At 40.5% G+C, this 25,415-nt stretch overlaps 2 protein-coding genes and 1 long non-coding RNA gene across 4 annotated transcripts; 2 read left to right on the top strand and 1 right to left on the bottom strand.

The window, feature by feature from the left end:
- Positions 1-707: 707 nt before the first annotated feature.
- Positions 708-9,566, top strand: LOC147127389 (phospholipid phosphatase-related protein type 5-like). 2 transcript variants are annotated; one of them, XM_086020791.1, is made up of 7 exons: positions 708-885; positions 989-1,102; positions 2,637-2,769; positions 3,879-4,129; positions 5,498-5,674; positions 5,827-5,961; positions 7,322-9,566. In XM_086020791.1, the coding sequence occupies exons 1-7, from the start codon at positions 829-831 to the stop codon at positions 7,349-7,351; spliced, it is 897 nt and encodes a 298-aa protein (XP_085876917.1). In that variant the 5' UTR covers positions 708-828; the 3' UTR covers positions 7,352-9,566. The 2 variants fall into 2 exon arrangements, with proteins under 2 accessions (XP_085876917.1, XP_085876915.1); XM_086020789.1 differs by having other exon boundaries at positions 709-1,102.
- A 227-nt stretch (positions 9,567-9,793) lies between these two features.
- snx7 (sorting nexin 7) lies at positions 9,794-14,250 on the bottom strand. Its single transcript, XM_086020788.1, has 9 exons — positions 13,729-14,250; positions 12,762-12,944; positions 12,515-12,625; positions 12,043-12,201; positions 11,654-11,852; positions 11,313-11,512; positions 11,118-11,204; positions 10,472-10,630; positions 9,794-10,406 (listed from the first exon to the last, which is right to left on the bottom strand). Exons 1-9 carry the CDS (start codon positions 13,810-13,812, stop codon positions 10,320-10,322), a joined length of 1,269 nt encoding a protein of 422 aa, XP_085876914.1. The 5' UTR covers positions 13,813-14,250; the 3' UTR covers positions 9,794-10,319.
- Positions 14,251-17,693: 3,443 nt separating this feature from the next.
- On the top strand, positions 17,694-24,876 carry LOC147127391 (uncharacterized). Its single transcript, XR_015084552.1, has 3 exons — positions 17,694-18,247; positions 19,898-19,995; positions 21,236-24,876. It is a non-coding gene; the product is annotated as an uncharacterized LOC147127391 (long non-coding RNA).
- Positions 24,877-25,415: the final 539 nt, after the last annotated feature.

The following is a 25,415-nucleotide window of genomic DNA, read 5'->3' on the forward strand; positions in this document are numbered from 1 at the left end:
TTTGTCATTTCTGTTGACTGAAAATGACATCACAACTACCCAGGGCTCAGGTAACGACCAATCACGGCTCAGCTTCAGGAAAACAGGTCAGTCGTGGTTGTTACCTGAGCCCTGAGCAACTGCGATGTCATTTTCAGTCAACAGAATAAGTGACAAAATGGCCGCCCCCCGAGAGGGCTCAAAACGAGTGGATCAACTCTTTTTCCACAAATGCAATATTTATCAGAATGCCTTGTTACAACTAGTGGGCTTGCGTAGAACATATTCTTGAAAAAAATATATATTTGGGTGTACTTCCCATTTTAAAAAAAATGTTTTTCCTTTATTGGACCGTGTAATTCAAAGCAGGGAAATGTCTGTGACTGTATTGCTCAATTAAGCCGCTCTAGCTTTGCAGAGCAACAAATCCTGGTCCTGGTAAACGGGTGGTTTGTCTTGCACCTTATACATCATCGTCTCCCAAGCTGAAACACAATTGGCAAAGCGTAGAACCGTCTACATTTTTTCTTTATGTCTCTCTGCCTCTCTCTCATGTGGAGGAGGTGGGCGGTGGCCAATGTGGGGAAGAATCCTCCTTTAGACACGCATTTCTCACTTTCCAAATGCTTTACATGCTCATACACACCCATTCGCTCTCCCTCCCTTCATCTACAACCCAGTATCCCCCCCCCCACCCCCCGCCCCTCTCTTTCTCTCCCACCCCCATACACACTCACTGGTTGTAGCTGCGGGAGAGACAGAGCGAATTAGGGTTGGGGAGCCATCACGAGAGGGGCTCGTCACGAAAAGCCGAGCAGCCATGAACTGCCGCCAGAATGGAGGAGGGGGATGCTGGGTCGAAGAGAGAGGGAAAGAGAATTCTTTTTCAATGAAATGTCCGTAATTGTACGTTTGCATCATGTTGTACTTTCAGTTGGTGATCATGGCCGGGACCGTCATGCTGGCTTATTACTTTGAGTACACTGATACATTCAGTGTGCATGTGCAGGGATTCTTTTGCTTCGACACCACCTACACTAAACCCTACCTTGGACCGGAGGACCACAGCGCCATCCCGCCCATCCTGCTGTACGCCGTAGTGGCGGTGTTGCCAACACTACTGGTGAGTCTCAAATCTGCTTCATCAAACGAAGTTGGACGGGTAAAAAATATCAGCTATACATTTCCGTATAAATGTCCTGTAAAATGCACCAAAGTAGAAACGTCGATTCCCTTGAATTGAGTTTGAATCCTGAGAGAATGAAAATGATGATGAACAATGTAACTGATTGCTTAGTATTTTTATGGTGATGTCATTTTGCTTGACATCATAGCAACATTATTGCATTATTGAGTCGGTTGAAACTGCGATTTGTAGTGCTGCTGAAGTTTCTTAAAAAAAAAAACAGCTATGGCAAACAAAATGAGTGGTATAATGTTAGGTTAAAGTGGAGTGTTGGAGTGGAACCTCCAAGGTCAAAAGATGCATTGTGTCAAAAGTGACACGAAATGCTTGAAAATGCGCTTTGAAACACATTTGTGCCAGGTTCAAATTGGATCAAAACATTACAGAAGGATACTTACAAAGATCAGTGTTGCTAAATATTTATGATTTTGCAACGTTGTCTGCTGTCATTATAAGGCCGGGAGTAGATTGTCCTCTGTAATTGGACTAACTCTTCAAATTTTTGATGTGCATCTCATTTCTGATAATAGCGTTCACACTGAATGAAGTGCGCTTGGAACACACGAGGAGAGTTCTTTTTAACAAAAGCAAAACTGACAGGTGTGAATAAAGCCTTGGATTTGCCCAGCCCACATGTGGGCCGGTTCACCGATTCCCCCCTCCAGGCTACAAACGGTGTCAAAAATTGCGCCGTCAGTAAGCCTGTTTCCAGTGAGGGCTGGATTCTTCCAGATTGCCCTTTGTTACTTACTGTATATTCTATATAAGCTTCGTGATTATTAAATTTGGTGTATTGTCAGATGAAGCAGAGCGAGACCGTATATACCCAATATGTACGGATGGACAAAACATTAGAGACATTCGGCTTTCAGGTAAAATTTCAGGTTGATTTGACCCTCTCTGAACTGAACGCATGTCCAACCCAATATTTCAAAACGTTTTGCATTTGCCGTTCTCGAACAAGGAGCTGTGTTTGCTGAGCGGAACCCACCGACAACACGGGAATTGTCACATCTGGTGCCAAACGTGGAGCTCAGCAAAAACACCCTGAGCATAGGCGTCTTGACAGCAGTTTATTCACACAGTTCATAAGCAGTCCAAATACGCACTGCTCAGCTCTTCTGTCAGGTCAGCTCTCTTTTCCAGTTTGTGTCGCCCCTAAACAGCCTGCTGCTGCCAATTTAACTCATTCACTGCCATTGACGTATTTATTTGTCTTTTCACAGTCCAGCCATTCAATCCCAGGAAGTTATTTCTATTTTTTTTTTCTATTTTTTTCAAATGTTAGGGTAAAATAGGGAGTGAAAATGTCCGCTAGGCCCTCACTGTTTTAGACAAAAGATAAAGCGATACAAACGTGAGACGTGCTAGCTGCTGTTTTTGTCCAACTCGCTCTTCTGCTTCTAGCCAAAAATAAATCAAGTGCCTGTGTGTAAATGTTGTCTTTTTGTACGATTTTCGTTTCTAACAGATCACAATAACAGAGACAGTGCTGTTCCTGGTCCAGTATACATCAAAAGAGTTTGACCATTCAGAGAAGACTGTTGCCACAGGCGATTGCTGTTATCTCAACCCACTAGTGCGCAGGACATTTCGTTTCCTTGGTATGTGACACATTGGAGATTTTGATACAAGGCCACATCTGTAACTTGAATGCAGTGAGCAACTGTGATGTCATTTTCAGTCGACGGCAAGTGACAAAATGCCCGCCCCGAGATGACTAAAAAAATGGCTAAAAATGGGTGATTTTTCTGCTTATCTCATATTCCAGAAATGCAATATTAACTAGAATGCTGTGTTTATACTAGTGGAGGCGCATAGAAAATATTATTGTAAAGAAAATTTTGTGGTTGACTTCCTCTTTAACTCATTCTCTGCCAGACATTTTCAGACCCTCTTTTACCTAACGTTTGACAAAATATAAATAAATTCCTGGGATTGAATGGCTGGAAAGACGAGTAAATCTGTCAATGGCAGTGAATGAATTAAAGGTGAACGTAATTTGACCTTGTCCTCTTGAAAGAAATTACCTGGCACTCTGCTGTATATCTGTGTTGCATGCATACACCCAAAAATCATTTACATCACATCTATCTGGTCACAAAATCATATCTTCCACTGTATTACGTATAAGGTGTATAAGTGTAAAATACGTTCGATTTTTGAATTATTTGTGAGCTACATATAGTACTTCATTTTATAAATAATGACTTTTGCTCCACTATATGGGAAGGAAACACAGTGGCCCTGCAGCTTTAGTCAATCGGACGCACCGAATTATGTTTATGCCCTAATAAGCAATTTCAGAGGTGAAGGACGGCTAGCTAGAAAGCAGCAGTCATCCGTAAAACACAAAGCGCCCACATTGCCACGTTCCCGGCGGGGGGGGGGGGGGGGGGGGGGGGGGGGAGTAGTACAGAATTAGAACGATGAGCCTTTGCAGCAAGTGAGTCACACAAGGCTTGACAAAATCCATTTAATGCTTGTTAAAAATGGACTTGTCAACATCTGGAGCCTCACATTGCCGCGGTGACGATAAATACCGTTGACGTTTAAAACAACACGCACGGGATACGTCGTTTCAATCGCAAATTTTTGTTTCGATGGCCGACTCTGTTGGAATGAGTTGTCCATACTGTCAACTCAGTAGAATCACAATTTAAGCAAAAGATTTTCCCAGATGATAGCTTGCTCTCTTTCTTTTCCTCACCAGGAGTTTACACTTTTGGTCTCTTCACTGTTGACATCTTTGTCAACGCGGGCCAAGTAGTGACGGGAAACCTGGCACCTTATTTCATGACCATCTGTAAACCCAACTACACAGCGCTGGGATGCCATCAGGCCCTGCGCTACATCAGCCATCAGGAGGCCTGCACGGGGAACCAGAATGACATCCTGCAAGCCCGCAAAACCTTCCCGTCCAAGGAGGCTGCTCTCAGCATATACGCCGCACTCTACCTAGCGGTGAGTCACTCTACTCTGCTCCCTCATTGAAATAAAAATTGAAATGTCGATTTTTGTCTCTTGTTCGTATGTAGTTCCCTTTCTTTCTGTCGCGCTTTGTCGGTTTGGCTCAAATATTATGGCAAAAGTTGCAAAGTTGAGACAATTGGGCCCTTCCCCGAAGTAACTTCATTTCAATGTGCTTCTTTGCTCGGCTCACATCCAGTTCCGTGACGAGGTATGACAGCAGTTTGCGACACAAAAGCCTCTCAGAGAAGCGCAGAGTGAGAGTGCGATGAAGGGTGACGGCAGTGTGCTGCACAAAAGCCTGAAAGGGAAGAGAAGAGGCAGTGAACAATTTTACAGGAGAAGTGTCACTTCAATTTACCGCCATTTAGTTGTTCCCCTGCCTTTATGAGCGTGTGCGTGCATTCGGTAAATGTAAGCGCAGTCACGGATGTCAGATGTGGGTGGCATGAAAGTACAGTCGATGTCAATGTCATATAACCCAAAAAAAATCGGAGCATATGTCAATAGTGAAAACCCTGCAAGTATTCTTGTTTCTATTAGACAAAGCTATGGCCTCACTAAATGAGGCTCATCCCCCCACTTCAACATAGTTTATTGGCATCAAAGTGGCACCAAAGCACTATTTTTATATTAGAGATGGCTTTGGCTTTAGCTGATGGGCAAACTTGTGAATGCCAAACAGCAAGTTCAGTATGCGGGGATTCACTTTACTGTGTTCTAAATTATCAAGCAGATGTTTTTGCTCATTTTCCCCAAATTTAGAGTGAATATTTTTTGGATCATTAATTACTGTATAGCTTTTATATTAATGGGGATTTTATTAACGAAACCACCTTGTTCACAGGAGTATCATTTTAAAAAAATATTAGTCAAAGCACAATGCAAGAAGACTTTGTAAGCATTTTATCACAATTTAAAACTGTTTCCAAATGTCTGGATCTTCACCCAGCCTAGCTCCAAGTCATGGGGGAAGAAACTCACTGCAGGGGTGCTTACGATGTTTACTTGCCCTGTGCCCAGCAGATGTAAAGGAAAACAACGTCGCATATGGACTTTCAGCCATTTATACAAATGGAAAACACAAATAGAGTTGTTGACACAATGAACACACTCGCAAGGAGCATGGTGAAGAAGTCAACAGTGTATCGCTTATAAATGCTGGTTATCTCTTGGACGGCCATCTTATCTCAATCAGGTGGTAAAAAACAGTACTCAATCGCTATTTATGGCAATGTTGGCAATGACAAAAAATTTTAAAATACAAATGCAGGTGGAAGCAAAAAACTGCCATAACATGACATGCCATAACAAAATCGAAACCAAAACACAGATCTTGACTGTTTTGTCTCCTCCTTTCAGATGTACGTGACGTGCACAGTCCAGGTAAAGGGCACCCGTCTCGCCAAGCCAGTCTTGTCCCTCGCCCTCGTGTTTCTGGCCTTCCTGACGGGACTAAATCGCATCGCTGAATACCGCAACCACTGGTCGGATGTCATTGCGGGCTTCATGATTGGCACTGCCATTGCCACGTTCCTGGTGAGTTGGTTTTCCCTCCCAAACGATGTATGCATCAAATACAGCCGCAAGACTGGATGTAGAGGATACTGTCTGTGAAGCCACGCATTCTGATGACTTTTTTTTCCCCAACTTTGACTTAACTCAGGAATCACACTTTGCTCTCTGCTTAGGTGGTGTGCGTGGTCCATTATTTCAAAGGGAAGTTGCTGCTGAATGATGACGCGCCAGTAGAATTGCAAGCAAACACAACAATTCTCGGCATGGGCCATGTCGAGAGTCCTCTGGAGAAGTACATTGCCTCACAGGTCAGGAGGACACTTACTCGCTAGTATTTGTTGACAATATTCATCAAATTGGATATAGTTATAGAGGAAGTCAACCCAAAGATATTTTTTTCAAGAATATGTTCCCATCAGGCTCGCTAGTTGAAACACGGCATTCCGATTGATTTTGCGTTTGTTTAATACAAGTTAAGCAGCGAAATGCACTCGTTTTTAGCCATCTTTGGGGGCGGCCATTTTGTCTTCTGTCGACTGAAAATGACATCACAGCTGCTCACAATGACCAATCACGGCTGACCTGTTTTCTGAATCTGAGCCGTGGTTGGTCGTTGTGAGCAGTTGTGATGTCATTTTCAGTTGAGAGAAGTGACAAAATGGCCGCCCCGATTGCTAAAAACGAGTGGATTAACACTTATTCCACAAACGCAATATTTATCTGAACGATAATAAAGATAAAGAATAGATCATATTCTTGTAAAAAAAAATGTTTGCGTTGATGTCCTCTTTAGATGAATAATTATTCAATCGCATGACTGCATTTTGATAGAATTTGGAAAGTAAAATAAAAATTAGAGCTGTATCGACTATTGCATCGATTATAACCTATCCAGACGAGCCTCAAAGTTTGAAGAAAAAATGTTAAGACCTGATGAGCTAAAGATGATAACATTTACTTAATTAACGACTATGCTTGGACTTGCATGCCTTCTCCTGGGACAAACTCTGATGTAACAAATGAGGGCAGCAGCAAAATGGAGTCTTACAGGAACATTTTTGTCTGCCAAAGCTACAAACAAACTGTTTGGGAGATCATCCAGTAATCCATTAAATTCAAAGTCTGCAGCAAAAAAAAAAAAAAAGACATTGGAATAACACTCTCCACAATATTTGGCTTTGTTCAAGTAAAGCAGACTGAACAGCGATGCATAAAGCCCAATAAAAATACTCACATTTGGTGGACTTATGGTGGGAAAAAAACAGTATTCATTTCAAAAGTCCATCTGTGAAAAAATTCTGTTGCCTGAAGAGGAGCAAAAAAAAAAAAAAAAAAAAAGAAGGGAAAAAAACCCCTACCTCCTATTAAACTCAACTATGGTAAGCTTGGTGGAAAATAACCAGCCTATAAATAGCGCAGCAAGGAAGCCTTGGAGCTAAACTGGCCACACTAAACAAAATGACAGGATGGAAGAAGCAGTCCCCACTTCGTATTATTCAGATTTAGAAAGGAAGCTGCACGATATGATGTTACGTCATAGCTCATCACTTCCAGATGCCTTACCGTCTTTTTTTTTTTTTATCGTTACCTCATGCTACATCTGTGATGGTCCATACATACTGTACAATATACCATGAAGTAATATCGTTTTCATTTGCTCCGCCGTAGAATCACATCACCTTTGCTGAGGTCACATGACATGGAATCAGCGATGCAGCAGACGCACAGGCCAGCCCCACTTTTCACACTCCAATCCAGTTAGCCCAAGTGCAGCTGTAAACCCAAGCTCCTCTCTGTCTCTCTGTTCGGTATTGTTTTTTTCAAAAAAATTATTATTATAGGAATTTTTCATATCAAGAAAAAAAAATGAACATGTAATGAAGCAGCAAGGTCAATCTATGCACGAATTATACTGTATGTCCATATCAGATTTTCACCTCCTTAATGCAGGTGGCTAAAAAGAATCATTTTTGAGAAGATACCGAATTTCAAATGGGTCGTCAACGTCTGAGGGTTTTTTTTCTTTCCTTCCATGGCAACGTCGCCAGAATCATGTTAATGAATGAAAAGCAAGCTGTGTCAAGGTTGCATGCTTCAGAGGAACTTAGTATTATTCATTTTAATTTTTCCCCTCCTTTTGCGTTCACAGTTGTGTGGGGGGGGGGGGGGAATGTTATCTCAGGGGGTCCGCAAAACAAAACAGAAAAAAATCCACAAGCCAAAAATATTCATAAGAAAATGCTGATAAACATTCCTTATGTTCTTTGTAGAGAATGGAGGGAAATGTGGAAAAAAATTCTCGGAAAAATCTGAAAATATCCCAAAATCAATGATCTGATCTGGCACCTGGCGGGGTCCAAGCATATTTCACGGGGGGAGGGCAGTGCCCCCATGGCCCCTCTCTAGCTCTGCCAGTGTATGTATTATATCACACAATTACCACCTAATTAGACATACAGGTAAGAATTACCTGTCTTTGTAACAAACAGTCCCAGTTTTCATATTGTTTCAAGAGGTGCATCCCAAAAATTTGTGTAGTATAAACATTTTTTTTTTTTTAATAACCCGTTAACAAGATAGAGTGACCTCTCTCATTGTCTTACGAAACTTAAGTTATTCTTAATAAAACAAAATGGGCTCAGGTTAAAGTAGAAACATGATATAGAATTGATTTTACAGTCATTAAAAACCATTTGCAAATGATAATCAATGTCCATGACACTTTGCACTATGAAGTGGCACTTATAATCATATTAAAATTTGTATTTTTTTTTTTTTTTTTTACAGTAGCACAATGACAAATAATTGCAGTTGACTGTATAATGTAACAAACAATCCAAGAAATGACTAAAATGGCTTGGTGGCACGATGAAATCTCAGGAAACTAATACCAAAAATATTGCTTTATGATAATAAATGATACAACTTGCAAGCAAACTAATACGACTAAAATGTATTTCCAAAGAATTTTCTTACCATTTGGAAAAAAATGGATTTTTTTTTCGTTTTATCCATTTAAGGCAGAACATACACTTCTGGTAGATTAGATGGACGTCTTCATAATAATTAAATAAATGTATATTCTTTATTTCTGCAATATGGTAAGTGTACAGATCAAATGCTCGGTGAAGACAAAATAATTTCCCTAATGCATGTTTTAGTGGACATGCGGTATTGTTTTCTTTCTTTCCAGATTCAATTAAACAGATTCAGTTGCCTTTTGTGTGGTCATGTCGCAAATGACGTTGGACATTTGAATTTTGAAGAGTTCAATTTCAAGTGAGATTTTCCTTTGTGGCATTAACAGGGCAAGTTGTCTTTCATCACTGAAGCACTTGAAACGGATACGGATTTCAAAGTGGGGCATTCATTTTTTTTCCTTTTGTGAATTTAAAGGCCACAGTTGCCTGAAAAGAGACTTTGGGGGGGGAAAAAAAAAGACATTTGCTGTAATGTGGATGTTGCACAATCCATCGCAGTATATTTGAACGAAAACCGAGTTGTATCTGCTTGAAGGTATTCGTATATTCTTTGTCCCATTTTTACTCGATTACTGTGTACTTTGACTTTTTTCTATGACCATGCACTGTTTTGAGTGTTCTCATCAATATTTCCGTTCATCTCTAGATGTCATTTTTTTTGCGTTACTCCAGTAAAATCTATTTTATGGTTGGTGATATTCATGGTTCATTCAATTGCTGTGTTCTGATCCATTACATCTAGAAATTGTACGGCTTTGCGCGTTTTCCTCAGTATTTTTCACAAACCAAGTGAGAGTTGTTTGAAATGGAACCTTTTGGAATTGTTGCCGTTCCTCTTGTAAACCCCTCACTCTTGGTCCCGTGTTTTTACACGTTTTAAAATATGGGATTCTAAAAAAATGTTAATGAATAAAATCAAATGTTTCAAGTAATTCAACGATTTTTTTTTCTTTTAAATCACGCATAGGCTTACAAGCAGCACTATAATATACAGTATCTGCAAAGGAGGTATCTACTTCGCATTTAAAAATATATATATTTTCTGAATTCTTTGGATATTTTGAGCACTTTTTCAGGCTATTCAGTAAACCTTTGTGCACTCCCACAGAATAAGTACAAATCTATTTATAGCCCACCAATCGCAGGACACGATAAGTGGTGAATGATCAGTCAAACAAGCTTTTATTAATCGCTTCATAATTATTTAAGTCATTACAGAAGGTCTCACCAAAACTATATGAACAATGAAAAAGTGCTGCTTAGTATCCTTACTAGGGAAAAAAACGATCTGAAAAACAGTTACAGTTCCTCATATCAACAAAGTAAGTCCTGCAAACTTGACATGACAAAGTGTATTGTGTTAGCTTGATTTGCGTCAACAACCTTTTTCATAAGTAGTATGGCAAATTCCAGATTGAGGACTTGCGTTAATAAAGTAGCTTCGTTCATGTACAGTAAGACTTCTTTGGTATCAGTCTGCAAATATAAACATTCTAGTACAACATGTTACAATATTTGAACAAATACACTGGAGCGCATTGATGTTTCGCTCATGCGGAGGAACATCCACTTCAAGCTGAAATCAGGGATGTTTGCTCTTATTGTTATGATTATTATTTTTTGCCGGCTTACATATTTCAGCGGTATAAAATGGGACATACATTGGGGATGTTTATTTTAAGGCTTCATATATTAAGCGCGTCTTCTTCATCTTGATGCTCGACGGGATCCCTTCTTTGAGACAAGAGGAATGATTCCCACACCGCAAGGCACTGCAAGACAAAACGTGATCGTTAGCTATCTCCATCTCGCTAAATCATTGGATTTTTAAACTCACCTTCTCATAGCACTCCACGTTCTTCTCAGCGGTTGAGATGAAAGCTGACTTGAGGTCGTCTCTCGTACCGTTCTGCCAATTGACCCAATCGCCCTTCAATGCATTGTTGGCCATTTCCATTCGGTCTGCCAGAGCATCGACTTCTTTCTCCAGCTGGCCCTAAAAACACACCGACACTGCACTGTGCAATCTGAATTCCTGTCGCTGTGCTTATTGAGGAACATGATCCCGTATTATGATACCGTGTTAAATCAAAGATGGTCATCGATGTTTGAAAGAGTACAATTTTCCTCAGGCAATTGTGGGATTCTAAATTAGAGCGAGATCACCCTCTCCTGGCTACGGCGTGTATTGGTTCGAAATATGGAGAACCGCACACTGCCTGTGAAAATACGCAGTAAATAAATAAATAAAAAACATTCAAGATAGTTTTACTGCTCCCACATTTGAATTACGTTAAACCGCAGCTGCGATGCCGCACGCAAATGTGACCAGCCGCCAACAGAACTGGAGTTGGTCAAATCGAACATTCACCTGAGGACTGATTTCCACAACCGACTCCACATAATTGTTAATGATGTACATCCTCTGGTTTCGAGGGATGAGGTGTGTATGAACAATATATGTCGATAAGAAAAGCACTTACAACTTCTTGGTCCGCCTTTTTGGATGAAAGGGCCTCATTTTTGCTCTCGAAGTCCGCCTGGATATTGTCTCGCCGTTTCATCACAGTCTAAAAACCAACCCGATAGATTGGGATGAAACACCGGTGCTCATCTTAGGAAGTCGTCATTGGCTGATTTGCAGTATCGAGCTACAGACCTTGACGGTTCCAACTGACCTTGAGTACCTCGGTGCAGAGCACGTACTCATGAAGAGCAGGGACCAACACCTCAGAGAGATGTTGGATCTGCTTTTCGGTTTCTTTGCTGCATTCCTCCACAGAGTTGGCTACAAGTTTCAGCGGGTCATGCAGCTCCTCTTCCACATCTGCCCATTGGCTATAGAGGGGCCCGTATTGCTTTAGCTCATCCAGATACTCTGTCGACACACAATCCATCCAAATATATCCGCAATATGAAGGAGATTTTTTTTTTTTTTCTTGACTTTGCAATAGATTTCCACAGATCTGACGTGTTGCAATTTTTTTTTTTTTTTTAATCCGGAAATATGCTGAAATACCTCGCTGCTCCTTGATGATCCTCTGAGAAACTTTGTCAACAGACGAGATCTTGCAGCCGAAGTTTTCGACGTACTCCTGCATAAGTGTGAACTCCTCCGGACGGCCCTTGATGCCCCACACCGAGTTGGCCACCGCCCGTACCGTGTCGCCCATTCGACTCAAGAAACCGGGACCTTGTTTTTTGTGAGATGAGAAATCCTGCAAGATTGGACCAAAGTTAAATTAAATTTTTTTTTCTGGAGTTCATGCTATATTGCTAGTTTGTCCCGATCAGACTTTTTGGGCACCCAAGTCTGAGTCTTTGTTTTTCATCTAAAAATCACATGATTTTCAAGATTAATGTGTGTGTGTGTGTTGTGCAAGTGTGTGTGTCTTGTCCGTGTCATACCTGGGCAGTTAGGAAGAGTTTAAAGTGCTGGTTAAACGACAAGATGGGATGCCCGGCGATCTTATTGAGAAAGCGGTGCAGGGCTTTCTTCCTGGTCTCAATGAAGTCATCGTTGAAGCGCTCCACCATGCCTTTCATCACAAACTTCTCGGGAAGAGGCTGGAGGAACACCACACTTTTCACACGCCGGAGTCAAATTGTTCTTGCTCTCTATCGCCGAGGTATTATGTTAGCGTATGCTGCGTTCCAAATTAACTTATTCACTGCCAGACATTTTCAGACCCTCTTTTACCTTAACCTTTGAAAAAAAAATGGAAAAAAATATACATTCCTTGGATTGAATGGACTGTGAAAAGACGAATAAATCAGTCAATGGCAGTGAAAGAGTTAACACGCATATATGATTTATTTATAATTAAAAAAAAAGTTTCATGTTGCTATGTCAGACCGTATGTGCTGCGTTTATACACACATGAACAATGAGGGTTGGATGGGTTTCTTCCAGTCTGCTTCGTAGCCAAAGGAAGTCTTGGTAGCGGCGGAGCACCTCGTATTCGCACGAGTCAAACTCACTCCTCGTGGTCTGGAAAGAAATCACAAACTCACTGTACATAATGCAGCGGCAAATCCCATGTCACACAACCACATTTCTATAAAGTCAAAGATCATATATGTACATTTAAAAAGTCAATATTTACGCGCGTCGCCTGCCGCCTTACCTTGGTCATGACTCTGTACATGATGAAGGTCTCAATAGCTGTTACATGACTCTCCGGACTGTCAACTGTAACAAACAAGTCTTTGGCGCGGCCAGTCCGTTGTTCATCTTCATCGAGTTGGTACTGGTTGACCATCGAGCTGGGAGAGTTGGGCATTGGATCCTCATCTGTCAGTAATAATTTCTGAACCAAAGACAACATGTCATTTTAGATGAGCAAATGATCTTTTGAAATGCAATTTGAATGTTTTTGTGAACTCCTGGAAGGATTCTTCCAGGACCTTCTTGGCTCTGTCATTCCAGCCTGCTGGATGCCATCCACGTCATTAAAAAATGTCCGCTTGATAACCTCCATGTGCTTGGGATAAAAGCAAGGGGGGGGGGGGGAAGGGGCAGGCGGGTTAGGACGTTGCTCTAGCACGCAGGTGTTTTTCCCTGCCAGGAACTGTCAGATGCTCAGGGCGCTTTGTCACAGTGAAGCACCACGTACTTGTCCTTCCACAACTCACACCTCTTCTCGCGCACTGAACGAAGCAAACAACGGATGAGTTCTTTGTGCTAGTTGACCCACATTGAAGGGTATAACTTGTCGTTTGGTTTTGGAGTATGCAGTACTTTGGAACCAATTTGACATACCTTCTCATTATAGTGTACTAAAAGAGTCTGCAAGTCTGACAGCTCGAATGCTTCAAACACGAACAGTAACTGAAAACAAACTCTTTACAAATCATTGGGCGGAGTAATTTCTAGGGAGGGAAAAGCTGCTTTAAGAACAAAGGTCGGCTCGTCTGCTGATTCAAAACGTTTGTTTTCAAAACACAAGCGAGCATTGCTGAAACTTAAAACAACAACAACAAAAAGTGTAGTATTTTGCAAAATTGTCGCACGGCAGTGTTTTGACTGCAGCAATGTCCACGTCACAAGCATTGAAACTATTCAAAAGTGGGAGTCAGGAAGTTTGCCTGTACCTTACTGAAAACCTCCAGATCTTCGTCTTCTTCCAGATCCAACATGTCTGTTGACAAAACCACGGAGTCCGTCTGACAATTCATCTCACAACTTTCACGACGGATGAGTGAGAGCCGTAAGATAAACTTCCTCAACGTCTACGCGACACAAACCACGGAAAAACTGGCCATGGGATCCGATAGTTCTTTACTTTTCCTTTCGGAATAAAAGCGCACATTTTCAAAATAAAAGCAAAGTGTAGTATGAGCTCTCTGCTTCCCCCGAGTGATTCGAAACTGGTTTAACCTGCTTGGTCGGGAGGTGTGGCGTTCATTGAATTTTTCAATCCCGTTAAATTCTTGGTTTGCTTCTCTCGAGTCCCCCTGTCGCCCACTCAGTAAGTAGACGCATCAAACTGCACCTACCGAGGACGCACCAAAAGATGACGCTGTTGCACAAGCTCCGGGCAACAACCTCACATACGCAACATTCCAAATAAACTATTTATTTTGGGGCTACCATTATGCTGATTAGTTAAAGTACATTGCAGAAATTTCAGTCCGTGTTTCTTTTGGTCATTCGAATATTGCGTTTGGAAACAGATATTAAAGTTAGAAAAACGACTCGTTATTTTATTTTAATATAGAAACACCAACATTGCTTGATTTTCTCGTTGTTGCTTTCGTGTTGTCTGCAACAAGTAAGGAAATTCCAATAACAGTTTGATTTTCCATTTTCATTACATTTGAGAGAAAATAAACATGTCACGGTAGAGACACAGACGGAAGACGTAGATTTGTTTTCCCGCTGATTTTCAAAATTATTTAGATCAGTGCTCCGCCCTTAATTACTTTATGATCCTAGTTTTTAAACACAAAGTGAAACACTTAATGTTCCAGCACATTGGATAGTACAATAATTTACAATTGTATTAACACAACTGATTTTACTTAACCGTTCCCATACAGGAGAGCATGCATTAAAAGTGCACAACAACCACTCAGTTAAAACAGTGAAGCACAAGTCCCAAGATGATTTAATAGCCAATGGGTAACCCCAAAACATTAGCCTGATTCATGTGTTATTCAAAAATGAAAACTGTTCAGGCACAACTCAAAACGATGTCTTATTTATGTATGTGCGTAAACAGAAATACCAAATAAACACAATTCAAAAAGGGAAGATTCTAAACAACAAACTAAAACCAGCAATGGACTCAACAAGACAAGCAATAAGATGCGACAAGTACAATGAAGCAACAAGAACTGAACGAAAGCAGGAAACTAAATACAAACAAACTGACGAGACAACGGGGAACACCTGGACAGGTGGCTGAGTAAGTACAAGCACAGGTGGACACAAAACCTAATGAGACAGAAATTGAAAAAAAGGTGACCAAACTAAACGAATGAAAACCAACATAAAATCGTACAATGACAGTCCCAAAAACAGACGCAGAAATAAGAAAACAATGCGTGGCAAAAGTGACCAGCAAACAAAATAAGTCAATGACATCTTAATTGAAACCCTCTCTCAGTTTTGTTCAACTATTTTAATTTACGTCAAAAAGAAAAAATATATATTTTAGTTCCTTTTTTACTCATTTGTATGTGTATGCAAATATATGCATCCCAAGATGAGCTTGTATGTGCACTATTGGCTCACTTCAATGTGTGCGTGTCTTCCTCCCCAACCTTTCCGATTAGAGTCTTCTGTAATGGTTTTACAAAGGTCAGGGTTTTCACTGGTTGGGATGTAGCAGCAGCCTGTGTTTAAAGGTCACCACACCACACCATCACATTATCTCCCTGTCATTTCATAACAGTTTGTCTGTGTTTTTCAAAGGTTCAGCTCCTCCGAGGCTCAGTGTGACTGCATTTTCTTTCGCTGTGAAAGCAACGAGGTGGTGCAAGGACACGGGAGAGGCCGAAGTCGTTATACACACGTCATACAGCTTTTTTTTTTTGGGGGGGGGGCATGTTGATGTCTGGATGTGAGCAAAAACAAAATCAAATCAACACATCACACTAGGCCCGGAATGGGCAACTTTTTTATTTATTTATTTATTTTTGTCCGATACTATAACGTAACTTGCTATCAGTTTCATTATAGATTTAGGGACCATAATACACTAAAATACTTGCTAAGTATTATAATTCTATTTTATAATGTGTGCAAAAATGACAAATAAAACACGTGGTCAACCTTTGATGCTGAATATGGGTAGCGAGAAATCCTATTGTCACATCACCCGCGCGCGCACACAAAGATTCTTATTTAGGTAGCGGTGTGGATTAGCATTGCCCTTTGTGGAGCTGACATTCACCAATTGGAGTTAATTAGTAGTGCTGAGCCTATCGCTGACCTTTTGTTATGCAAGCTGTCAATGAAAACCTTTCTGTTGACTTAAATGGAGGATGCTATTTGTTTAGCTAGTCACAGTTAGCGCATTCGGGGTGCTAAATCCGCACTACTATATTTCCTCATAAAATAGCCATCCCGCTTGAAGTGAAGTGAGAAGTGACAGTAGATGCTGTACATGTTTTTAAATAAAATTATACATCTAAATTATAGATTTAGTTAAGCTTGATTTAGCTAAGTTTGTTCTTGACCAGGTGGCATCGTAGCAAACACAGCTAGCATGTACTGTTGAGCAAAAACGGACTGTGTTACTGTAATTAGGGTTATAGATCAATTAAGATGTAACTTCAATTGCAGCTGAAGTTGCAATGCTGGTGTATAAATTGTTGCAAAATTCTGGAATGACCATATGTGAAGAAAAAAAAACAAAAATCAGGAAGTGTGTGTTTGTAGGCCTCCTGTTCGACCACTAAAAGCAGCAGCTGTGGTGTACCTGTCAGCCAGCCATGCATCCAACAGCCAACAAACAACTTGGACGCAACCATCAGGGGGCAGTGCACAACCATGAAACAGTGCTTGTCTTGAGCCTGATTCCTTTGTTTCACAAATATCAGGATTCTTTTTTTTTTTTTTCACCCGAGGGGGAAAATAAAAGAAATAAAAGAAAAGAATTTTCAGACAACAAATTCAGTTGACCCCCCGATTCCGTCTTTGCCGATTACAGTGACCTGGATGACTGACAATCTATACAGACACAAATTTTAGCAAGCAAAAGTTTTTTTTTTTTCCATATCTCTATACCTCCCTCTCTCTCTCTCTCTCTCTCTCTCTCTATATATATATATATATATATATATATATATAAAAGAAACAACAAAAAGAGCTTGAAAAAAAAGAGTAACAACATCCCGCGTCTTGATCTGCTCCTGTATGTGTGATTGTGAGTGATGTTGGTGCCCGCAGGGAATCGTAGTTGCGATTGAGAAGCCTTTCCAGCAGCCCCATTTGTTGCTTATTTGTCTTTTATTTGGATTCTAAATGAGTTCTTTCTCCCTTGAGACGTCTTCACACACTGTCATAAATATCTGATCTATTTATTGATTACCGACAACGTGTGCGTGTTTAGTTCAGTCTATTGCTGCTCAGCCAACAGGTTATTTTCTTTCTCATGGATACCCGAATTCACATATAAAGGCCCTTGTGAACTGAAGATATGCATATCTTTTTGCCTTTTGTATTTAAGTTGAGTGGCGATAAAAAAGTAGAAATGTGTTAAACTCAATTTTCCTATTTATCCTCTTCACGATCATCATGGCCATTATTATCCTTTTGCTTGCTTTTTTTTTTTTTCCTTTCCCCCCAATAATGGACATGTTGGCTGAGTACACAAAACACACGATACACTAATTAATCCACCATCACTGGGTGCAAGGGCGTGTAAGAGGGTGTGACTATAGTCGAGTGAGGAAGAATAGAATTTAAATGTACATTTATTGTGTGTGTGAGTGAGAGAGGGTGGGCGAGAGAGGTAGAGAGAGAGAGAGAGAGAGTCTATTGAACAACTGTTGGTACTGCAATCTCTCCTCATTCAGCCTCTCTCTCTCTCTTTATAGATCTCCTGTCTGCTTTCTCTTTCTCCCATACGTCCCCGCATCGCGTCTTATCAGTCTTCCTCCTCCTCTTTTGCATCCACCCTCCCGCCCCTTGTCCATCTCTACCTCCGCATCCCTTTCTCTCCGCTCCATCACTCTCTTATGCCTGGCCACGCCGCGCGCTCTCCATTTCTCTCTCTCGTTCCCCCCTCTCAACACATCCGCCCGTTGGCCCCCGCCGGCTCCTCACTTCATTTGCCAAGGCGTGAAACAACAAGCTTCCTTTCCTTGAATGGACCCGAGAAGGGAAGCTGGAAGAGGACAGCTTTTGTTTGCCGTCCCTCCTCGGCAGCATCAGTACCAATTCGTCCGGCGCCGCATCCTCTGTTTCCTACTGGGATCAACCTCCTCCTTCTTTTCAGGGAGCTCTTCCTACAACTGGGAGGGGGAGGGAGATCACCACCTCCCAGTTTGCCACGGACCCTCAGGAAGGCATCAGGCTGAAAGAGCGCAGGAAGGGGAGGGAATTTTAGAGGTGCGCCAGGAGAGGCAACACCCTGGGTTACAGAAAAAGGAAGAAAAGCGGGTAAGAGGCCAACGACTGATTATACCTGCGTTTCGCCTTCCGTGGAGAATCTTGAAAGAAAAATGTCACGTTTACCTTATTTCATCCAACTTTAGCATATTAGTACATATATATATATATATATATATATATATATATATATATATATTAGTGTATATATTGTGTGGGTTTTTTTTAAAGGATCTCATTCCTCGTCATCATCCTTTTAAAACAAAATTGCCAAAAGGAAGAGGTGGGTGCCCCATACATCAAAACGTGAGCGAAATGTGAAAGCCAATAAATCACTCACATACCCACACACACGCGCACACAAACAGCTGTATAAGAGAACATGCCACTCCCATTGAACTTGTTTCTGTGTTGTTGTTGTTTTTTTTTTTAATTGCGGCATTTGCCAATTTGTGGTACTTCCATTGTCAAATGATTCAGGGTAAAGGGCAAGGATTATTCCTGGTGTTGATTTTAGCCGTTAGCTGTCAGCATAATCTGATGAGTCTTTGGGTGCTACCACGGAATAATCAATACTACTTAGCGTTGACGACCTCTGATTTTGGATGTGTTAGTTTGGGAGAGAAAAGAGAGGGAAATGATTTCTCACTTCTCTACGCTGGTGCCCTTAGTTTTTTTTTTTTTTTTTTCTGCAGATGGTCTGGGTTGGGCCACACTAGCTGAGTATGTGTTTGTATGGCTGCGGGTGGTAAATCTTATCTCTGCAGTCTGTGGGTGGGTGGGTGTTTCTGACTGTTTTTGGCTCTGGATATGCATGTGTAATTTGTAATATTTAGGCGTGCGTATTTGTATGCGCTCGGTTTTTCGGTGAGCACGAGATGGAAATTAAAAAGTGGAGGGAGACAAAGAGAGGGAGGAAAACACTTAGCTTGCTTGGGTTTTATATTCCTGTTTGAAAAAAAAAAAAAATGCAATACTTTTTTTTACCCTCCCAGCAGTCCAACCCTTTAACACGTCTCAGCTGTTGATCCCATATTAAGGTCCAGCTTTGACATTTCTACAGGGCTTTAATGTTGAGTGTTATTTAAAAAAAGGAAAATGCAAAAAAAAAAAAAAAAAAAAAAAAAAAGGAATTCATTACGTTCAGTAGGAGGTGATTAAATAACTCTTGGTCATCTGGAACACGCTTTTAAATTGAGCTAATTCATTTGTGTGCGGGGGGGATCACCTTTGCAGTAATTAGTACTAGATCATTAATTTTCTTCATTAAAATCCCTCTCTAATTGGAAAATACAAAAAGGGATGTGAAGTGATCGCAATAGGGAATATTTCATTAACAATTCAGAAATCAAAACAATTTTAAAAACCTAAAAAATAAATATCATGTACTGAAAGATGCATTGTGCTTCAATTCTGACAGTCAAACATTATCGTGAATGTATTTATCCAGCCCAACTAATTTCTTTCACCGCATGTGCTGCACCCTCCCTCATGTTGTCCGATCCATGTGTTAATTTCGAGCGTTGTGGGGCCTTAGAGGGTGGTGGGGGGTTGCTGGTGGTAATGGATCGCATGGGCCCACCATCACACCGAAGCAGCTCCTGGAATGACCTCCCTAACCTCACGTCTCCCCCTACATGTGAAACCCCCCCCTTCAACCCCCTCCCCCGTTACCAATACCTTCCCTACCCCGACCCACAGCCCCCGTTCTCATTATGACAGGGCCAAGCAACAGTGGCAACGACAATGGTGGAGAAAGCCAAAAGTCGCCAACGGAAGCTGATCAGGTTGTGGTTGAGGTAAGAGCCTTGCTGTGGGAATTTCAGCATCTTTATTGATTTTTATCTTCATATTCTTGCCCATTATGCTGTCACCTCCGGTTTTGTTTCCAGAAGTAAGAAATTCAGGAAATCCAACCTAAGCTTTTCTGCTCCATTTTTTTATTTCTGTTCCTGCCCTTAACACATTGCTGGTTCATGGGTCATTCCAAAATTGGAAGACAATTTAGGCACCAATTTTTGTTGTTCTTCTCTTTTCTAGAAAAGAGGTAGTAACCAATAGTATATATTTCCTTTGCCCAACCCTGGTACAGACACTCAGGTACCTGAACATTTTTTTTTAAATAAAATAAAAATAACCTTTACAATCAAATAAAGTTACATTTTATTTGAATAATAATTGATTTTTAATATTACTCTAATTAAAATAACAGCGATGCAATACACAGTCTTTGCAAATCAATGCTACAGTTACAGCTTTTGCTCAAGTGTACATGCTAGCTGTGTTAGCTGCTAGGCTAACTGTTCAAGAACAAAAAGCTTTATAATAATGATTAGAAAAAGAAATCTAATTATGGTAGCAGGGTTTCAAGTAACATTTTACAAATCAATGCTAATGTTAGAATTTTTTTCTGAAGAGCACATGTAGCTTTGTTATCAGCTGTGCTAGTCAAGAACAGCTACATAAACAAAAGCTTTGACAACATTTTTTTTGTTTTTTGATAACTTGAGTCACATGGTTGCATTTGTTTAAGAATAACATAACATTATGGCTTAAAACGTTGAAAAAATATAGAAATAGAAGCAAGGCCTCATCTTTGGTCTACAAATGGTCAGAGCAATTAGCTTGGTGATTTCATTTCAGCTAATGCATGTAGCTCAATTTTTCACTTTCTCTCGACGGATTAAAAAGTTTTAGAGTTGGGCGTATGTTGACACATACCTTCAGAGCATAATTCATACTATTTAAAAGATGTCTGTGATAAAACAAAATGTTGTAACAAGTACAACAAAACCATACAAAAAAAGTTGATTTAAAATGGTATATTTCGATTCTAGCGGGTGCTCACATATTAGGATTCACCTTTACTACAACTGCAGTTACATTTTGTCTAAGGACACGTATCATTTACAGTACACCGGAGCATGCTTCTGTATTCTGTGGAACGGCTTATTTGAAATTTCAGCCAGAAAATGTCTTCCAATTCTGGAATGACCCTCCTATTGAAACTGCCACCATTGTCAATTTTCTCCTTCACAGAGGAGCCATTGATGGAACTTTGCCTCACACTGCAGTGAGGCGTCTTCAATCAATGCAACCACCACCTTTCTCAATCTGTTTATGTGTCTGTTTGCCACTGGAGCATGAAGAAGGGCTGCTGATGGCAGCAGTGATGGCCATGGTGGTGGCGATGATGATGCAATGGCAGTGGAACTGCTCACATGGTTTCTGGTTAGCCTCCTGTGTATATTGAAAGACTCTCTTCGGTGACGGGTATTCTTGGGTGGATAATACGGATCACGTTGTTATTGCTTAAGAATACGCGTAGTCGAGGAGAGTCCCCTCTTCGCCCAACACCTGACACCCACCCACCCACTTCACCTCACCACACCTCACCCCAACACCCTACCCATCCAGGGGAGGACTATTAGCTTGGGTGGCTCTTCCTTGAACTTGAAATCATTGCAATTTTTTGCTTTCCCTGCCTTCATGCATCTGTCTTTGTGGTGATGGGCACCAAAGTGTGTGTTTTCTTTTTCTGTGTTTGTCCGCCGTGCTGCTTTGAGGTTGTTTGCTGAAAGAGCTAGCTTGCGGAGGGTCAATATGTGCCGCAGTAAGGAGAAACGGTGATTTGATTTAATTTGACGTCAATATGACATTTGAGTCAGCCTTTGTTTTCCTGAGATGACCAACCTAGCAGAACGCCCAACTTGCCAACCGCTTCCATCGATCCTTCTCTTAAGGTACACGTAAAGTGAAAATGTCTTATGAATTTCATACAAGACAAACAAGAGTGTTGTTAACAGCCCTGCCAAATGTAAATGATGAAAGAAAAAGTCACTAGCTAGCTTACAAGCTAACAAGCTTGGGCCTAGTGGTAATTTAGTAGCTCACAATTACGCCAAGGGATAGCCACTGATGCAAACAAAGGTGCTCAGGTTTGTATATAGTGAGGGAAGGGCAGACTAACCCAAGTGCCTCATTGGGTCACGTTTTAGCCACGCCCCCAAAATTCAGAAATGGCAAATTATCTACAAACATGTTTGATTTATTTAGAAACAAGTCTCTAAAGTCACTTTACACAGTCTGTAAGCTTTGAGTATTAATTTATCAAGAGCGTGCAAATACGTTAGCATAAATTCTGAGTGTGTGTGTGTGTTTGTGTTAAATTCTGCATCAATTTTTGAATGTCGGTTCAAACATCAACATCAATATTAAACACAAACTTTTAAGCATTTTGTCACTTTGAACGTTTCTACGTACATTACAAAAAAGAAAATCAAGCGTGATTGCATCACTTTATTCGAAAACCGAAAACAGCTTTCATGATAATTCAGGCGACACGATCGTTATTATCACTATACATCCATTTTTTATACCGCTATTCCTGCCCGTCAACCGTCAACCATGTTCTGATACTTATTCCTAATTCTTCTTCATATTATTTTGGGAGCACACTGGAGTAGTGGTTCAGGTCCTCATGTGTGAAATTTGCACATTTTTCTCATGCTCCCTAATCACCCTAACGGGGACAAGTGATACAGAAAATGGATAGATGGATATAATTATCAGAACATATTTTTCCTCAAATATATCAGCTGCACTCAAAATCATACATGTGGATAGATACTAATTCCTTATTTTCTGATTAGCAGATGAAGTGCATGCGTGTGTTCATCCCACTCAATTCAGCGCACGTTCATTGTTGTAGCGAGGCAAGCCAAGCTGCAGTTTAGTTTGCCCATTCCCCGCCCGTTTATTCCCCTTTTTATGCAAATGGCTGCTCAAACGCCATTTATCTCCGTGAGCTTTATGACACTTGCATTATGGTTGTTTCTGCTGAGCCACGCAAAGGAACACACTCACATGCGCACACTCGCTCGCTGGCAAAACAAAATCCACCATGACTGTTGGACAGCTCAATTTATGCGTTGCGGAGCGAGGAATTATACAATTACTTCTTGCTAAAATGGTCTCGAACCAGCAGCGGGACAGTTTGCGACCCGCCAGCGCGCCGTGAATATGCCCCTCCCCCCCATGTCTCATAGCACATTCTGAATCTTAACACCCATGTGAAATCCATTTAAACACATAATAGGATCAACTTGAGTCAGACAGTCATGTCCTCATACATGTCACGTCTCATGATGATACGCTGGAGATTTCCTCATCATGCTGGGCGAGAAGAAATTATTTCCTGCACGCCTCTTTTGAAGAAAACTCAACGCAGTTGTCGAGAAATCTTTGTGCTGCTGTGCAGATCCCGACCAAGATCGCGCGAATCTTTTTCAATCGCATTTTCAAAAACAAATTAGTGATCATGTCTGATTGTAGTTGAAATAGTACAAAGTAAAGTACTTTTCAAGCGAAATACAGCGGGTTGCTCGAATGTAAACGAATGTCAAAAATCACTCTGTAAACCAACGGCAAATATTTTGGACTTGTTAAAAAAAATTGTTTGGATTAGATACATGTGTGTGTGTTCATGTCCTTGTCCGTGTTTGTGTTTCCGGCTTGGTGTGTCCGCTGCTAGGCCTCTTCTGGCTAAAATCTACATTCATTACTCTAACTTAAATTTATATTTTTACGAGATATTCCAGAATTGGATGGCAATGTAGGAACTAGCATTTTTGAAAAACAGACCATCTATTTCATTTTTTTGTTACGTTTTAAAGAATAACAGGTAAAACACCGTCATAGAATTCAATTTGCCCAACTGAAGCATATACGTACAATATTTCATAAATATTGCTGAATAAATGTATTTAACGTTTTTGAATACTCATTTTAATTTTAGATGCTATTTTAAATGCTAGCTGTTTTTCTAACTGGCCAGAAACAAACTTAGCTCGACATAAAAACAAAAGATTTGATATTTATTAATCTTTTTTGGACTATATGAAGAACAGGGTTGCAAACGTTTGAAAAATAGAAGTGCTATTAGCTTGCTCATTTCTGCTGAGTCATGTCGCTCACCTTTTTCCCCCCTCCTCCTAGAGATGGCTCAAAAGGTTTTAGTAATAAGGTTTCGTGCATGATGAGGAACCGACTTCAGAGCATTTAAATAATATTCACAGCATACTAAATAATATTTAGTAATCATTTTTGACATTGCTGTTAAATTGTGTCACAGGATTCCTATAATTTACACAAAAAATATTTTAAAATATCCTCCAATTCTGGATCTATTTGTCCACATATTTGGTTGTCACAAACAACACAAATATAGAATATCTCACACACGTATAATGTATTCCTCTCTATGAATGTGTTGGTGGTAATAAAATCCTGACCCTCGTTGAATGGCTCATCAAAGTTTGCTTTGCTGTCCTGTGCCCAGTCTCATTTTAATGTCTGTCTGTCTGTTTGTTTGCTGCATTTTATGCCAAATGAATTGCCCGTGATGATCAATTCAGCATTGTTTGCTCTTATTGATTATATCAACACTGGTTTCCGGTATTACTGATCATGTGGTTGTGCCTGCAATTTTACTGCTCTGTACTAAATGGGATGTTACGGCTGCTGATAATTCCTATTAAAGCTAAATAGGAACGAGCGCTGAATGCATTTCACTCATTTCATCATAATATTCCCATCCATATTGAATCTTGTTTTTGTTGAGCAAATCCTAACTTTTCAAAAACAATAAATGCCTCTTGAGGGGGGGAAATGGAACTGAGCATTTGAGTATGGTGGTTTATTTCGAATGACATTTTTCACTTCTAATGGACACACTGTGCAATTTACTTTGCTTTCTATGTCTAAAAATAAAGTTGCAAACCTGGACCTAAGGAATACCACATTTTGAGAAAAGCAAAGACAAAACATGCAGCCTACAGATGGCCATTCATCATGTGAAACCTTTTGGAGTTAATTTCATTGTACTGTGGAGGGCAGCATGGCTCAGGTGTTCGAGTGGCCCCCAGTTGCTGAGGCATTATGATTGTGGGAATAAAGCAACAACGTGGAATTGGTTTAGGTCAAATGGTGCCATTTAAATTCAGTCTTGCAAGTCCTTAAATGCCTGTCATTTTGCCAATATCGGAGGAGGTGGGGGCATTGCTCCCAATATTGACCTGTTAAATAACAAGGTTATTCCCTTTAGCTGTGTGGTTTAAAAGAAAATGTATAAATTTATGGAAAAAAAAAAAAGAAAGTAATTGACTCCGCCTTATCAAATAAATTCATTTTCCAAAATGAACGAATTAATAAAATGTTA

The sequence above is a fragment of the Filicampus tigris genome, chromosome 21 (assembly GCF_054856515.1).
Source record: "Filicampus tigris isolate MCC_2025a chromosome 21, RoL_Ftig_1.0, whole genome shotgun sequence".
NCBI classification, from domain to species: Eukaryota; Metazoa; Chordata; class Actinopteri; order Syngnathiformes; family Syngnathidae; genus Filicampus; species Filicampus tigris.

Coding starts and splice junctions, on each gene's coding strand:
- snx7 (XM_086020788.1), bottom strand. CDS start 13,812: ATGAATTGTCAGACGGACTCCGTGGTTTTGTCAACAGACATGTTGGAT. Junction 12,945..13,728: donor ATCTGGAGGTTTTCAGTAAG/GTACAGGCAAAC, acceptor TCTTTGGTTCAG/AAATTATTACTGACAGATGA. Junction 12,202..12,514: donor ATCCAACCCTCATTGTTCAT/GTGTGTATAAAC, acceptor GTGTTCCTCCAG/CCTCTTCCCGAGAAGTTTGT.
- LOC147127389 (XM_086020789.1), top strand. CDS start 899: ATGTTGTACTTTCAGTTGGTGATCATGGCCGGGACCGTCATGCTGGCT. Junction 2,770..3,878: donor CAGGACATTTCGTTTCCTTG/GTATGTGACACA, acceptor TTTCCTCACCAG/GAGTTTACACTTTTGGTCTC. Junction 4,130..5,497: donor ACGCCGCACTCTACCTAGCG/GTGAGTCACTCT, acceptor TCCTCCTTTCAG/ATGTACGTGACGTGCACAGT.